The following is a 16,363-nucleotide window of genomic DNA, read 5'->3' on the forward strand; positions in this document are numbered from 1 at the left end:
AGTTAGTTAGTCTTAAAGGTGCTACTGGACTCTTTTTGATTTTGCTACTACAGACTAACACGGCTAACTCCTCTGCATCTAAAAGAAAAAAGCAAAGTGTCTGGGCAAACTGCAATAATTAAAAACACTTCGGTCAATAAAAAGAGGTAACAATGCAAATACCACACCTCCAGACCTCAAAGGAGCTGCAACTCAACTCACATTGAGCTATTTGTAAGATAACATTCTAAAAAGCTCCCCCCACCCACCCCTCCCTTTGTCCTAAATAATGAAGGAAAAGTTAAAAGAATGTGGTACAGTTGAGTTTATCCTTTAATGTCAATAAATAAGCAGCTAGAAGAATCTATTTCCTCCAAGTTGAGGAGTCTCACTTGTTTGTTTGTTTGTTTTCCCTAACAAAATGTTTCCTTCTGTTTATGTGTGCATTAAAAAATCCAACCCCTGGGCTGAGGTGGGTTCTAGTCATATGAAGAGGGGGAACGAATGTCATTAGTGTGGGCACTAATGCAGAGAGCAGTGGGAGGGAGAGTATTGGGGGTGCAGGAGCTAGGATAGGCGGGGGGCTCAAAATGTACAGAAGCCAAGAAGCAAGTGGAGTTCTAGGGTTGGGTAGGGTGGGGCGGGGATGCAACTGGCAGGGAACACGGCATGGCAGATGCCGGCGTCGTGGCCCACACTGATAAGTTCCCAATAAAGAAGTTACAAAGGGTATGCAGGGAAAGGAGTGGCTATTAAATAAGGGAGAGGCACAGAAGCGGAGGAGGGAGTGGCAGACATGGCAGAGGGATGAGGGGAAGATCTTCACTGTTGGGGATGAAGAGGTTATTTCCGTGCTGACTCAAAAGTTCACTTCCTCATCCTTTCTTCTAAATCCCCTGGAAAAAAAGGTGAAGGGGGGGGGAGAAAAACAGATGAATGAGTGCCAGAGGAACAGAGAACGCAAGTTTCCACACAGCAAGGAGGTGGCCAAAACTAGCACAGAAAGTCAGAAGGCATGGCTGAGTGTCAGGCTGTGGCTCTGTTCACTTTTCTTCCTGGCTGGTAGTCTTGGCACAAAGCTTTTTGGCCAACAGACGTACATACACTTTCCCCACTGAGTTGGCTGAACTGCCTCTGTCCCACCTCTTATGCAGACATCTTAAATACATGAAGCTGCTTTATACTGAATCAGGACGAAAGGCAGCACCTTCTTGGTGTACTGGTGTAGTCCTCTTGTTTTGCTGTTCACTCTCTCTACTGAAGCAAACCATCGGTCCATCCAGCTCAGTATTCTCTAATCAGACGGGCTGCGGTTTTCCAAGGTCTCAGGTTGAGGTCTTTTGCATCGCTGACTGCTTGTTTTTTTTCCACTAGAGATGCCAGGGATTGAACCTGGGACCTTCTACAGCAGGTATTCTGAGCCACGACTCCCTCCCTTTGTAACGTTATTTATTTATTTGCCGTATGTCTTCTTTTCTACCAGTGCTCTTGTGCCTACAGCAGGTGGTGCTTTCCCCATCAATGCATCCCCCTGCCAGGGAAAACCCATGCCTCTCGAACTTGTGCACATGATTCTTGGTGGCACAAGAACCTTTCTGGAAGAAAAGGTGGCAAGCGACTCTTCTCCTCATTGGTAAGAGTCCACTATGCCACCTTCTTTGCAAGGACTGCACAAAAATCCCACGTTGCCACACTATTAAAATCATAGCTTTGAACTGTGTGGTTAATTGCTCTGGGCCACTTAGCAGCTGCTGCCTTCTCTTCCCTGCTTATTTTCTGTTCCCTGTTCCTAGTAAATCGCTATCCCTATTTATGCCCTTCCCTTTCCCAGTTGAGCTGCGCTGCAGTGGCACACTGTGACATAGTGGGGAGAAAAAGCCCTCCAAAGGGCTAAAAGGGGGGGGGGGACAGAGCGCAGCGGCAAAGTGTCCCAGGCCAACTCTAAAGTGGAACTTCTCTCCACTTCCATCTGTATGGTGGTGACAGAGGGAGCATCCACACAAATGCTCCCCCACGGCCACTATGGAGAATCATTATGAACTAGTCTGAAATAGGTTTTGTTCCAGTTCCAAGGCCGGGCTGGAATTTCTTGCACTAATACAAACTGCTTACTAAGCTGTACTATATATCCTGTTAGGGCAGCACAGGTTTGTTATTTGGTTTTAAGGGAAAAGCCCCTGGAAGGCAATGAGTTAAGCTCAGAAAAATCAAAATGTTAGGTGGGTGTTGGATTTCCGCTCTCTACGGAAGGAACAGCCCCTCCTCCCCCTGCAGCACACTCCCAAATCGAACTGGGCCCTGTAGCGCTTGGGAATGTTAGTTCCCCAATATTACATATGACTGCAAGTCTGTTTGGGGGCCCCTAACCTGAGCCACGTCACACGTAACATCTAGTTTTGCCCGTATTCTGAACTTGTGCTCTGAGTTTTCCAAACTTCAGATATTTCAGGAAAGGCAAGATTTGCATGAACTGAAACAAGCTCATCTTCCTGTAAGAGTCTGCTCCTTTGTTTTGTTCTTTGTTTTGTGCATACATTCATCAGCTTCTTTCACTTGAGGCTGAAGATGAATGGAAGGCACGTGAGAAGAACCAAAAGGGTCTGAAAAGGGTCCAAAATGTTGCTTGGTGGACTCAATACCAGCACTCCTGCGACTTGATGCTGCATTCTGCAGTTTTTAAAGTACTTTCTAAGACAGAATCCTAGAAATGTGGTCAGTACACGCTAGCAAAGTTAACCTCTGGAATTATGGATCAAAGGGATCTGCAGCAGCATGGATCGGTTGTTTGACAATGTTGTTATGAAAAGCAACTTCAAAAAAGTGTCACACTCATTCTGAAAAAAGCAGCTTGGAAGAGAATTTTTGTTCGATCCCTCCCCACAAATCTTCAGTTTTCTTCCCTATTTTAAGCCTGGGGGGAGAGGAAAGCCACCACCCAATTCCCTTACATCTCTAGATCCACATCCAAAGCAGAGCAGCCGCACAAATAAACAAGCAACTGCTTGATTTTCCTGGCATTGCAGAAGGTCTTTGCTGGCAAGAGGCAGTCTATTAAGAAATAATCTCTTTCTCGACATCAGGTATGTCACAAGCGATACCCTTGCAAAACAGTGCATTTGAAGCAACTAAGACCCAAGACACCCTCCCCCCTCAGCAAGTATGGTGCCAAGCGATTGCTCATGAAGGACTGGCCAGGCATGGCATGGAGCAACCAGCAGGGGGCAGTGAAGACAACTGGGGCACAGCCAGAGAAGCAATGAGAACCAGACTGGCTTGGACAGCTTTCCCATTCCAGGCTCACAAACTTCAGTCTAGATCAATTATGACTTCATTTTAAGCACCATAAATAGGAAGAAATGCAGAAGTTTAACCAGGCTAAGTGAACTCCATTGCGTATGAAGAAAGGGGAAAAGAACCTGGGAACTGAAAGAGCAGAAAAAGAATCCACAACTAACAGGTTCATTCATTGGGCACAACACCGGCACTTTTAGAGTCCAACTTTCAAGTCCTAAGCTTGGGCATAGCAAATTAATTCCAACTAGATAATTTTAAGTGGGTAGCCAAGTTGGCCTGCAGTAGAACATCAAGACTCAAGTCCAATCGCATCTTGGTCTTCAAAGTGCTACTGGACTTGAATCTTGCTGACTTCCAACTCAGAACTTTCTTTTAATGGCTCCAAGAAGTAGTTAAAATGGTTTTCAAATGGTAGTCCAAAAAATATCCTACTGATCCTTAGAAGTTTCTTGATGAGTTCTTGATGAAATCATTAGCAATGGCAAACAAGTTTCTCTGAAAAATGGTTCACCCTCCTACCACTGATCCTTCCCCGCAGAACATAGGTGCGGGACGAAATCGAGTATGTGCAGGGTGAAGATGATGGAGGTGAATAGGTTTGGTCACTGTCCTGCATGAATTCTGTGTGGATCCTAGAACATATTCCATGATCTTTTGCAATGCCCAGGGATTCCTGGGCAGAAACACAAGGGGTTCCTCAGCAGGCAAGTCAGTGCGGTAGAAAGTTTGGGAAACCACAGGGGATAGTAGCCATGCTGTTTATAAAGCAGCCAGATGGCAATGCTACTTGCACTGATACTTTGAACATTTTTTAGGCCTATGCAGACCAGATTTCAGTCAACCAATTATGATTTCATAAAGAAAATATTGATTGCCTACTAATTGTTGTAACATCATTCGTCAACTCAGTGTCATTTATTTTACATGGAATTTTTTTCCTGGGCAAGGTTAGGATTTTCTCTCTGGCCCTGACCCAGGTGCTGGCCCCAGTTTCCCGGACTGCCCAAACTGCGATCAAGCAAAAAGAGACACCTTCCCGAGGCTCCCTGCAGATATTCCCACATGGATGAACAGACAGAGAGGAGAGGAGACCAGGGAGAACAAGCAAGGCATGCGGTCAAGGGTTGTCAGATACCTGGGAGGCAGGATACAGGAGAACAGAGGGGAAAGGAGTTTATGCTACAGGATGGAAAGGATAAAAGAAATCAGAATTAATAGAGATTAGGAAGAAGGTGGGGAAGGAGGAGACAAAGGGATTAGTGCGAGTGGGTGGATGGATGGATGGAGACCCATCATGGAACTGATGCAACCTTGGTAGATTAGAGAATGGACTCATCATGGTATGTTCTAAGTGGGAAAAGCAGCAGGGGAGGGGGAGTTTGAACTAGACCTGCAGCATGGGGGTGGGGGGTAGCTAACCCTTTACTCCCATGTCTTTTTCCTGACATCAGCCACCCATGAGAACTGCTGTTTGCCCCAAGGGAAAAACATGTGAGTAACCTGGACATGGAAGACAACCTGGGAGGTTCTGGTTACTCTCTGTCCACCCCACTAAATTCAATTTGCAACACAAAGTTTTGAGGAGGACCTATGAGTTCCAGTTCCCACCCATGCATCCTGCACTCCTGCTGCAACCCAACAAAGCACACTGCAATCTCAGGGCACTCAAGGGGGCCCAGGGACCGTGAGCCACCTCAGAGCCAAGCTACAAGTGACGAATGACACTTGCCTGGCAAGTGAACAGACTCGCGTGTATTCCTCCCTGTTCACTTGCCATTCACTTGCGCTCCACTTGATCAAGTGGAGAGCAACTGAACGGCAAGTGAACAGGGAGGAATACACGCAAGTCTGTTCACTTGCCAGGCAAGTGTCATTCATCACTTGTAGCTTGGCTCTGAGTGTAAGAATTTCAAAAGTTCAAGTGCCAGATGCCACACAAGGCCGAGAAACAATTTCCTCTCTAAGAGAAAAAAAATTTCAGAGGTGATCACTCGGAGAAGCCTGAGTAGGGGCGGCTAAAGTGGTCATGCACCTGGGATTTTCCAAGCCTTCCGTCTGAGGGTCTGTCTTCATGATACATTTTGCACGAGTTCGCCAAAGGGACTTAACTGTACTGCAGCAATGAGCTCTCAGTGGTAACTTCATTTAGAAGTGCAGCAGGTGACTGATTTGGATCGGGATTATGGTGTGGGCGAATAAAGTTTCCTGGTGCCATTTCTGTTTGGGAAAATGGGGTGGGGAAGGCAGAAGGCAGGAACCCATCATCCCCAGGCAGTGATCCCAATTCAAATTGGACCCCTGCAGCACTTTTCAATGGAGTTGCTAAAGGGAAATCAGAGCAGCAGTATGGCTGCAAGTTCCTGTGGCGAACTAGTGTAAAATGTATCATGTAGTTTAACCATTCTGCCCTGGATAGGTGCTGATGGAGATGATGGAGGGTCACAGCGATTAATAGTGGTAGTTGGGGACAGGGAAGAACTAAAGAAGAAAGGGTCCAGAGAAGAAAGAACAGCCAAAGTCTCCTCTTCTCGATGCTGATGTTTCCCCACGCATTCTGTCCAGTAGAGGGGCAAAAGGAGAAGACTTGGAAAGGACTGGAGAAAAGGACTGGAATGGACCCAGGGAAGGGAAAGGAAGTTAAAGGGGGAACTTACGTTCCAGATAGTTCCGGGCGACAAATTTGAGTATTTCATCCAGAAAGATGACAGGCAAGGATATCTTCAGCACCACTAACCAGTGGTGCAGATCCAAATGTGTCAATTTGAAGATCATCTGGGGAAAGTCAGAGCAAAAGGTTAGTGTTAGGCTACAAAAGTCCAGCTCTGGATGCAAAGGGACAGCAGCTGCTTCTCCCCAAAAAGAAAATGCAGCTAAAGAAAGTGTAGAGATAACAGTCCTAGATGCCACGGGTTCTGCCTGAATATAAAGTATGGTACTGGATGCAGGGTTCTGCTCCCCGAGCATGTCAGCTTTCATTTCCAACAGGGAAAGCAAAATGCAAGTCACCAGCTATCACAGCTGTAAATATATGCATGAAAGTATGTGGGTGATGCTTGCGGCAGTTTCAGAACCCAGAGGGGCAACTGGTTGAGATTCCATGCCTTGCATAGTTTATTCACCCTCCCCATGACTAGCGAAAGCCAAATTAATTATGCAAATTCCCCAACTCTATATAAATTTTGCAGATTTTTTTTCTTGGCCAAGCAGTACACACAGCCCTGGAAAAAGCCAGTGAAGCTCATTTTTTCATCTCTCCTAAGCTCAATCAACATGATCAAGTGGAGCGCAAGTAAACAAGGAGGAATACACGTGAGTCTGTTCACTTGCCAGGCAAGTGTCATTCGTCACTTGTAGCTTGACCCTGAGAGCGTCTCTACACAAGACCTCTTACTTGAGAATGCTCAAGTGAAGGGAGATGCTATGTTAGCTGGGAAATTTAGGAGTTTTAAAGACAGAGCTGAAGGCTTCCTCACTTTCACCTCTCTACAAAGAACTGAAGATCACTCCTCGGAGGCTTTTTTTATTTCTTCTTTGCCTCTCCGGGTGAAATTAAAATAGTCTTCACAAACCCTCCAAGGAGCAATCTCCGGCTCTTTGTAGAGAGGTGGAAGTGACAAAGCCTTCTGCTCTTTCTTTTAAACTCCTGTGTTTCCCGGCTGACATTGCATCTCCCTTCACTTGAGCGTCCTCGTGTAAGAGGGGTCATGTAGAGAGACTCTGGAATCAAACGGGTGGTCCAACCAGGTCTGAACTGTCTAGACAGACTGGCAGTGGGTCTCTGGAGTCTCAGGCAGAGGTTTTGCATGTCACCTACTACCTGCTCCTTTTAGCTGGAGATGCTGGGGATTGAACCTGCGACCGACCTTCTGCATGCCAAGCAGATGTTCTGCCACAGCCCCTTTCCTGAGGGGCGTAACACTTTTCAGTGGTGCCTCTTCATGCATTTTAGGTCTGTGAAGTAATGACAGATCTGCCGTATGGGTGTCAGTAAACTGGCCCTTAAAGGGACCTGGCAATGGGGCCATGAGGGAGCAATACGTACAGGCATGGGATCAACGTAGAGGATGAGGAAGTGCAGAGACATGGAGAGGCAGATGGATCCCAGAAGCCAGAAATTCACCCAGGGGGGCATCCGGACCAAGGACTGATTTTCTGATAGACTGCACAGAACAGACAAGTAGGGGAGTGATTACCATCTTTTGTTTATTTAAGGAAGAGGGGGGAAATCCAGCATTTGTTAAGCGAAAGGATAAATACTGAAGAATAAATTAAGCACAATGAACACATTTCTCCTGGGCCATTTCCACACAAGTTTTTTGCCCCAGATTCAGTGCTGCTGGGAAGTGTTCCGCCCCCCCCCGCCCCGCCCCAGTTCCCCACAGCATCATGGTGTATTCATGCACTTCTTAAGGTTCCCCGGCTTTTCCCTAATCTTTTCCAAACCTGCTTTGCACTGAAGTTTTGGGAAAGATCACAGCAAAGACGGATGGCTGCCATGTAGGCAAGGAAGTTCAAATTCTTCTGGTCCTGCCCACTTAACAGCCATTTCCCCCAAAGCAGTCATTTCCTCCACCTGCTAACGGGGGTGGGGAAGTTTTTTGTGGTTTTAATCAGTAGTTGAATACCATTCTATTGATATAATGTTATAACAACTTTCGTTTTTTAAAAGTAAGTCTCTGGCCCCTTTCCTTGTGGAGGTATAAAGGGAAAGGCATCTCCACAATGAAAGGAACTAGAGATTTTTTTTTAATGCAAGCTGGGAATTCAGAGAACGTTGTTAGAATTGTTAGAACATTATATCAATATAATAATATTCAGTTGCTAATTTTTTTTAAAAAAATTAAAAAGCCTTAAGGGGGATGGGTGGTGTTAAGGGTTTGAGGCAGAGAAACAGTAGCAAAATCTATCATATGGAAGCCCCATTGCTGATGTACTGTATTGACAGCTGCAGCAGCAATGGGGAAACTACACATGCTTATCCCATGAAGAAAACACCTACATGAGATCAAAGAATCTAACTTTTAAAGATCCAGACTAGACATTTCTGTAGCACAAGTCTCATGGATCAAAGTTTCCTGCCTGCTCCCTCCAATAGCAGCCCTAAATCCCCCCCCCCCAAATCCTGTTCTTGGGGGAGAGGGGGGACTCTGTATATTTTACACTTTATATTCTGTAAGCTATTTTGTAGGCATTGCTAGGAAGTGGGACAAAAACTGGCTTTTTTCCCTGGCACAAAATGTAAACATGTTAGTGTACACAAACTCCAGGACAGCAGAGAAAGAGTCGTGGCTACAGATGAGAATGGAAGGAAAGGGAAACCTGACTGAAGAACTTGCAAGGTTGGGCTGTGCTTGTGCTACTGAAATTGACCCTCATGGGTCTCCTTACCTGTTGAGGGCATTGCACATCTCAATGGTGACCAGGACGGACAAAGCCATGGTCATTGGGACAGGAGACTCAAAGATTTCACAGTCCAGGCCTTCAAAGGCAGGATTCTCTTCTGTGCATTGCATGAAATGTGACTAGGGGGCAGAGAAAGAAAATGGGGGAGCAAGGTTAACATAGAGAATTGCTCTCTTGGGCGAAAAAAGCCATAGATTACTTTTCTTGGGAACTTGTGAAACCTAGAGGTTCGCATGCATGATGAGCTGCCAGGACTACAAGTGAGAGTGTCCCTAGACTTTGCTTCCTCTTCACAAGCAACCATTGTCTCCTATCATAGATTTCCCCTTTGCTAGAGGCACAGAAGTCCAGACTAAGAAGACCCGGCTGCTAGCTAAAGGCCTGGTAGCTTGAGCATACTGTAAGCCGTTAATCCACTACAAAGGAGGGAATATTCACTGAGAATATTTGCTTCAAGAGAAAAAAAAACATGGGGTCCTTAGGCAAATGTGTCTTTACATTTTTTTAATTTTAGGAATGACAGGAACATATCAACCGTGGTTAAAAGCATAAAATGCATCTCTCCCCAAATCCAGCTTTTTGCCCTATTTGAAGAGGAGAAAAAAAGCACAGTCTGGAATCCTATGTGCTTGGACAAGTCCCTTCGTTCTAGATAAAAGCCTCAAAACGCACACAGCTTAGACCTGCGACGGAGGCCTACCTGTCATACTCCACCTCCTCTGGAAAAATCATCTACATAGCTGGCCATCAGATTTTTATTCTACAATCAGCTCAAGGAGCATATATGGCTCCCCCCTTCTCCATTTTATCATCACAGCAATCCTGTGAGCTAGGTGAGGCTGAGGGAGAGTGACTGTTGCAAGGTCACCCCATGAGTTTCACAACTACATTTTAGACTTCACCTGGGTCTTCCCTGGGTCTGGTTGACAGATAAGGTGTGAGAGTTCTGCACTTGGAAACTCAGTTCCTAAGCACATAGAGGCCCAATTTGGATTCCCCAGCATGTGGAATGAGGGGGCTGCTTAAACCTCTCCCTGCATGCCATTTTCTTGATAGGAGATGGCCCTGGGATCTGCTACCTGCCCCCATGTAGGATAGTTAATACGTACTGATGAGCTGCATGCAAACTGAGGCAAGTGTCCCTCCCCCAGTACCCAGATTCCTTCCCAGCACAGTATCAGAGAGGACAAAGCTCACCAACTGGTGATAGGTTACGCCAGGACCATCCTCAGCGTATATGAACCACCAAGCGGCGGCACCAACAGTGGCAGCTCCCACATACCCTGTAGGCAGAACAGAGGGAAAATTTGGGCTAGATGTTAGATGAACAAAATATGAATAAAAAAATTGTTTTGAAACGAGGAAAGCATATTACTTTTGGTTTCAAATATGCTATGCGCATGTACAGATGATCTGTGTGGGCAAGCACCGTTTCAAAAGAGGCATTCCCTACTGTGTGAGACAGGAAAATACTTCTTCTAAGATCATCTGCAATTTTTATAATTGTAAGTTAAAATTAATTGACCTTTTAAAATGTGTTGCCTGCGTAACAGGATGAAAAAGTTTTCAATTAATTAATTAATATAACTGATATTAATTAATATAACTGCATTATATTAATTAATATAACTGTATATAGTGGTCCTTACATGGTAGTATTTTTAAACTGAGGTTTAAAGTTTAGCAGTTGGTGATTCTGCACTAGTTGTTTTCTGTGGTTCAGCTTCCAAATGACCTTGATTTTATTTGCATTTCCTCATGTGGGAAGGTGATACAAGCAGCAGCTTCAAAGTCACTGCAGGTTTTGTCCGTTTTTTTCCCATCTTAGTTTACCCCTACTTATGTGTCCATTCGCTGCAGATTAGGGTTTTTAATCATGCGAAATTCTTTATCCGACGTTCTCCCCACCCTTGCCCTCCTCTCTCGCCCATCAAATCAACTTAATTTGATTGGTCGATCACATTTTCTAAGCTATACCCACCTTTCCCTTCCCCTCTTGTTTCTCTCCTTTAAAAAAAATTTTTTTAAGTGTTGCAACGTTTCTGCATGTCCATACAGAAACATATCCCATGTCACGTGATGACAGCTGTCCAATAACGGGTCCCTTTTTCAAGGCGCAAAATGTTGTGCCTCATGCTCGCTGAAAGCTTCCAAGGCAGAGGGAAAGATGGAGCGGACTAAGCATTTGAATGGCGGTCGAGGAGTGTCATAGAGGGAGAAAGAGACCCTGGACTTATGCATATTGCTGACAGTATAATCACTGCTCGAGCCCTCATTTTCACAGGATAGATCTGATACCAACCACCACACCGACCTCAACACCACACTGTTCACTCCACCACACCCGCTCACGAAGAAGGTAGGAAAGATAAAGGCAGGGTCATCCGTAACATTTTCCCCTCCAAATGTCAATAACCAATACTCATTCCATGACAATGGCAGGAAATGCTCTGACCTATCCTACGTGTTTGTTTGATGCAACGTTTATACATAGTAACGTGGTTTTTTTTTTTAAATGGAGAAGACGTGTCTGTTGATGTCCCCCGCAAAAACCAGTTAGAAATCGATTTTTATGTAAGCAAATTCCGCATGATGGAGCATGTGGAAATGGAATATCAATGTGAAGCAACAGCATTAATGTGGAATTGGGGAATGGTGAATTCGTAAGACTCCACTGCGACACGACTGCTCAGAAAGTCCGAACAAACTTGATCATGCAGAATCCCCCAGTGAATAAAGCATCAGGCCCAGTTTGTTCTACTCTAGAACAAGTGCAAGGACAATATGAAATTTAGCAAGGTTCCTTCCTAGGCTACTGGGAATGGTATGAAGATTTCTGGTTTGGGTTGTTATTTCATGTAGAGTCCACATTTCTTGCTGGAATGAGAGTCTAGAATTTGGAGACAAAATTCTTGTATGGGGATTGGAGAATGGGGCTAGAATGCAGAATGTGTTATTGAGCAACAATTTGAGAAGAAGAGATAAGGCACTGTGGGGAAAGGTTGTTACCTCCAATGGCGAGATAGCGGAAGAAGAGCCAGCCACTGATCAAAGGCTCCTTGGGGCTGCGAGGGGGCTTGTTCATGATGTCCAAGTCAGGGGGGTTAAAGCCCAAAGCAGTGGCTGGGAGCCCATCAGTCACCAGGTTCACCCACAACAGCTGCACAGGGATCAAGGCTTCAGGGAGACCCAGAGCAGCTGTGAGGAAGATACTGCAAGGAGGGAAAGAAGATAAATGTGGTACTGAATTACAGATTCAATTATGACAATTGGATGTGCCCATACAAAATAAGGATTCCATTCATGGATTAATACTGGACATCCAGCTCTAAAATATTCCATTCATGTGGACAGGACGAAGTCAAATCATAGTTCCTGTGTCTGTCAACATGGAAGAAGTGAGCTCTGACTCACAAAAGCTCATGATGGAATAAATGTTGCTAGTCTTGAAGGTGCAGTTGGACTTTTGTTTACTTTGCTATAATAGACTAACATGGCTACCACTCTGGGATTGTCAGCACTGCAGACAGGAATTCTGTGGGTTGGATCCAGCCCCCTTTCACTCAATCTCACCCAATTCTCCTCCTTGTTACAGCCTCCATCCCACATGGCTTTTGTACACATAGGCCCCAAAATGACCCCCCCAGCATAGCCTTTTTAGTGGTCAAAGGGGATCCCTCATTCCTTTTACACCAGTAGAAAAGCTAGTTGGATTCAACCCTACCACGGTATAATGGTTGGCTATCATGGCATATACAAAGATACTTGACATTCAGCTGGTTTGTGTGTTTCAAGAGAAATTGCATTAATTAAGAACACTGAGAGCCAAGCTACAAGAGACGAATTACACGAGGAGGAGCACAAGGAGTCACAATGTTAGCCGGGAAGCTGAGTTTTAAAAGAGATCGGAAAGCTTTGTCAATTTCCCTTCTCTATAGAGCCAGGAAGATGCTGCTCAGAGGGTTTGTTAATTTCCACTTTGCCTCCCAAAGGCTCTGTGGTTTCACCTCTCCTAAGAGGCAAAGAGGAAATAAATCCTCTGAGGAGCATCTCCCTGGCTCTGTAGAGAGGGAAAATTGACAAAGCCTTCTGATCTCTTAAAACTCAGCTTCCCAGCTAACATTGTGACTCCCTTCATGTGCTCTTCCTCATGTAATTTTGTCTCTTGTAGCTTAGCTCTCAGATTCACTCTAAATCTCAGTGTACTGAAGAAAAGGCTGTCCAGTCCAGAAAGAAGAACGTTGTCAAAAGACTATATGGAAAACATCAGTAATCATGTTGGGAAAATTCCTCTTTGACCGATGATACTAAGAAAACTATATTGAAGGGCTGGTCCATTTTGGAAGAGCTACTTGGACATCCTGCTAAATCAGGAGAAGAGAGTGGATGAGGAGATGTCGAGAGGGTGGTGAGGTGAGGCTCCTTACCAGACAACCTCACCCACGTTGGAAGAGATGAGGTAGCGGATAAATTGTTTCATGTTGTTGTAGATGGCACGGCCCTCTTCAACGGCGGACACGATGGTAGAGAAGTTGTCATCTGCTAGCACCATTTCTGAGGCGGTTTTAGCCACAGCAGTGCCAGAGCCCATGGCAATACCAATCTCAGCCTTCTTGAGGGCTGGGGCATCATTCACACCATCACCAGTCTATGAACAGGGGAGGGGAGGAAACAAGGAATTAGCCATTGCATATTGGAAATGAATAAAGCTGGCAGTGGGGGACAGGGAGACTGGGACAACTCCCAGGCTGAAAGACCTGACTTTCAGTAAAGTAATAGGAATCTGTTTGAAGAAGTAAAAATTCCCTTCTACTAAATGAGCTGCCTTACTCCTGGGGAAGGAGTCTCTTCTACCAAAGTAAGACTTTTTTCCTCCTGAGCAAGGCTTTTCATTTAGAGGAATCATGAGTTTGGATCCAGCCAGATTTTTTTCTCAATCTCATCCAGTTCTCTGCACTGCATCCTCAGTCCCACATGGCTTTTGTGCATGCCGGTCCCATGAACCCCACCATAGCCTTTATGGGCAGTCAAGAGGGAATCTTCTCCTTTTCACTAGCATAATATTCAGCCCATAGAGTCTGTTATAAAGTAAAACGTTAAGTGTGGGGTTTTTTTGGTCTTAACAGTTGATGCCACAGTCCAAGTTTAAAGCTCTTTCAGACACATCCATGAGCAATAGACACTCAGGACAATATATCTAGGCATATGCTTTTTTTCATAATCGCTATTGGTCATTTGTTGGCCACTGAGGTAGGGATAAGGATTGTTATTGGCCATTTGCTGGCCACTGGACCATTCTTCCATCCAACCATCTCCATCCATCCACTCACCATGGCTGTGATCTCATCAAAACCCTGCAAGAACTCCACAATCTTTGACTTGTGTGTTGGCTCAACACGAGCAAAGCAGCAGGCTCTCTTGACGGCCTCCCGTTGCTCAGCTGGGGGCAAGTCATCAAATTCACGGCCAGTGTAGGCCCTGCCAGAAACTTCCTCATTCTCGGCGAAGATACCAATGCGGCGGCAAATGGCAATGGCTGTGCCCTTGTTATCTCCGGTGATCATGATGACGCGGATGCCAGCTTCACGGCACAGCTCGATGGAGCCTGTCACCTCTTTACGAGGTGGGTCCAACATGCCCACACAGCCCACAAAGGTCAGGTCCGTCTGTGTGTAGAAAATAGGTCAGAAAAACCTTGCAAATAAGTAAGTCTGCTAAAGTCATTAGCTCACATAAGGGCATGTTGTACCAAACAGAGAATTGAACTCCTAGTCTTACTCTGACTACACCACACTGGTTCTTCCTAAATCCCTTTCAGCTCTAGATCATAGCCTTGGTTTTGGGACCCTGGTTAAACTTCCACCACCCGGATGTGATTTTCCCTCTGTTTTACCTCATAATCAGCAAACTTGGTAGAGTCCTCAAGAATCATGTCTTCTCTCTTTGGGGGTGTGTCACGAGTAGCTAGAGCCAGACAGCGGAGAGTGTCCCGGCCTGTGCCCCACTCCTTGATGACTTGCATGATGTGGTCCTTGACACTGAGGGTAAGGGGAACACGGGTAGTGCCCACACGGACATAGTTACAACGATCAATCACACCCTCAGGGGCACCCTGTGGATAAAAAAGAAGCAAGTACAGTACGACTTCAGAAGAAAGGGATTGAGGTGGTGGGTAGTGTCGCATTTACCTCTACTCTACAAATCCATTGAGCAAAATTTAAAGGCTTCCTACAACCTAAGACTCTTCCATTAGAAGCTGGAGGAAATCTCCTTGGAGGCTGGTTGGATCCACACCAATGAAGGCTTACTTCTCACTGAGCTAGAAAATATACTTTTTGTTACACACACACACACACACACACACACACACACACACAATTTATACATGAACACATATATGCGGGATTCTGCACCCTTATTTTGTTGGGCAGTCACTGAGATGTTAACACTGTGTCTAGGCTTCACTATGGGTGGAAATACACATTACTAAGTAACTAAGGATGCTCAAGTAAACCTCATTTCATGTGCCCCCCCTTCCAACTTTCCTTGCACTTGCTCACACAGTCACTCTTCAATTTGCTCTACATGAATATATTCACACATTCAATATCAGTTCCCCTACTTTCCACATCCATTCATTGAAATGCAGATCTTGATACTTTCTCACACCTTAAAGAAATGCAAATTGGCAAATCAAAGGAGCCTACAGTACTTGTTCTTGCAGCGAAAACAGAGCTGAATTGGTGCTTTGACTTCGGGAATCACTTGCAGATGCAATCACACAAAGGGAGCTCCCATGAAAGCGGTGTTCACATGCGCCGAGCAAAAAACAGCCTGCACATGAATTGAGGACTACGCATACAATCCTACACTTGAGTGTCCCTAGGTATTTAGTATTGTTTATTTTCATCCTATTTCACAATAGGAATATCCCATGAGCAAAGGAGAAGAATTCTGACTTAGTGTTCTCCCTGACATACCAGTTCTCTGTATGCAAGGAATTTCTGGGTGTAGAAAGATGTCCACCAAGTCACATCTAGACCTTTCCCCATTGCATTGATTTTAACTGTTTTTTTTTAAGTGAAAGCAGATACATAGACAAGGAGAGCAAAATCCTACCTCACCCTTATCTTATTTTTCTGTTGCTGTCAGTGTTTTTATTCAGCCTGGCTCTGATACAGGAAGACAGCTATGCTGAAAGCCCCCCCCCCAACATAGGGCAGGTGGGGTTCAGGCACCCCACATGATCTTTCTCATTAAAAAATAACAGACCACACTAAGTGTAAACAAGTTGACATGTGATATAAACAGATCCCTTGCCCAAGTTCTGTCTAGTTTTCCCCTTAAAACTAGGTTGAAAGCAGAAACTTGAATTTCGCCTCAGCAACCAAAACATCTAAACTCTGAGAAGAAAACAAAAGAGGGGGCCCAATCCATGATATCCTTTATCAAAGTTTGTTGCCTGTCTTCTATTTTTGAATCACCTGAAGGGAACCCATTCGAAAAGATGGAGGGCCCAGCCCTGCCCCATCACCAGAGTCTCCTATTGTGTCCCTGAGGCTAGGAAGAGACATTTTACCCACGAGGGAAAAAATGGAAGTCACAAACAATCAGGATATCTGGGACTAAAGCTCATCTGACTCAACCTCCTGCTGGTTGTTTAGTCACAAGAAAGAAAGATTACTTC

The 16,363-nt window shown here is 45.1% G+C and overlaps 1 protein-coding gene across 2 annotated transcripts in view; it reads right to left on the reverse strand.

Moving 5' to 3' along the window:
- Positions 1-289: 289 nt before the first annotated feature.
- Positions 290-16,363, reverse strand: part of ATP2A1 (ATPase sarcoplasmic/endoplasmic reticulum Ca2+ transporting 1) — a 41,364-nt gene continuing 25,290 nt past the window's right edge. Inside the window, exons 14-23 of one of the 2 annotated variants that reach the window (XM_054992887.1) lie at positions 14,570-14,788; positions 14,007-14,342; positions 13,104-13,324; positions 11,686-11,888; positions 9,874-9,959; positions 8,662-8,795; positions 7,316-7,433; positions 5,928-6,045; positions 4,409-4,452; positions 290-875 (exon numbers count right to left, since the gene is read on the reverse strand). In XM_054992887.1, the coding sequence (XP_054848862.1) occupies positions 4,448-4,452; positions 5,928-6,045; positions 7,316-7,433; positions 8,662-8,795; positions 9,874-9,959; positions 11,686-11,888; positions 13,104-13,324; positions 14,007-14,342; positions 14,570-14,788 (1,440 nt within the window). In that variant the 3' untranslated portion in view covers positions 290-875; positions 4,409-4,447. The remainder of the gene's footprint in view (positions 876-4,408; positions 4,453-5,927; positions 6,046-7,315; positions 7,434-8,661; positions 8,796-9,873; positions 9,960-11,685; positions 11,889-13,103; positions 13,325-14,006; positions 14,343-14,569; positions 14,789-16,363) is intronic. The other variant, XM_054992886.1, reaches the window with a different exon arrangement.

The sequence above is a fragment of the Eublepharis macularius genome, chromosome 12, assembly GCF_028583425.1.
Source record: "Eublepharis macularius isolate TG4126 chromosome 12, MPM_Emac_v1.0, whole genome shotgun sequence".
NCBI classification, from domain to species: Eukaryota; Metazoa; Chordata; class Lepidosauria; order Squamata; family Eublepharidae; genus Eublepharis; species Eublepharis macularius.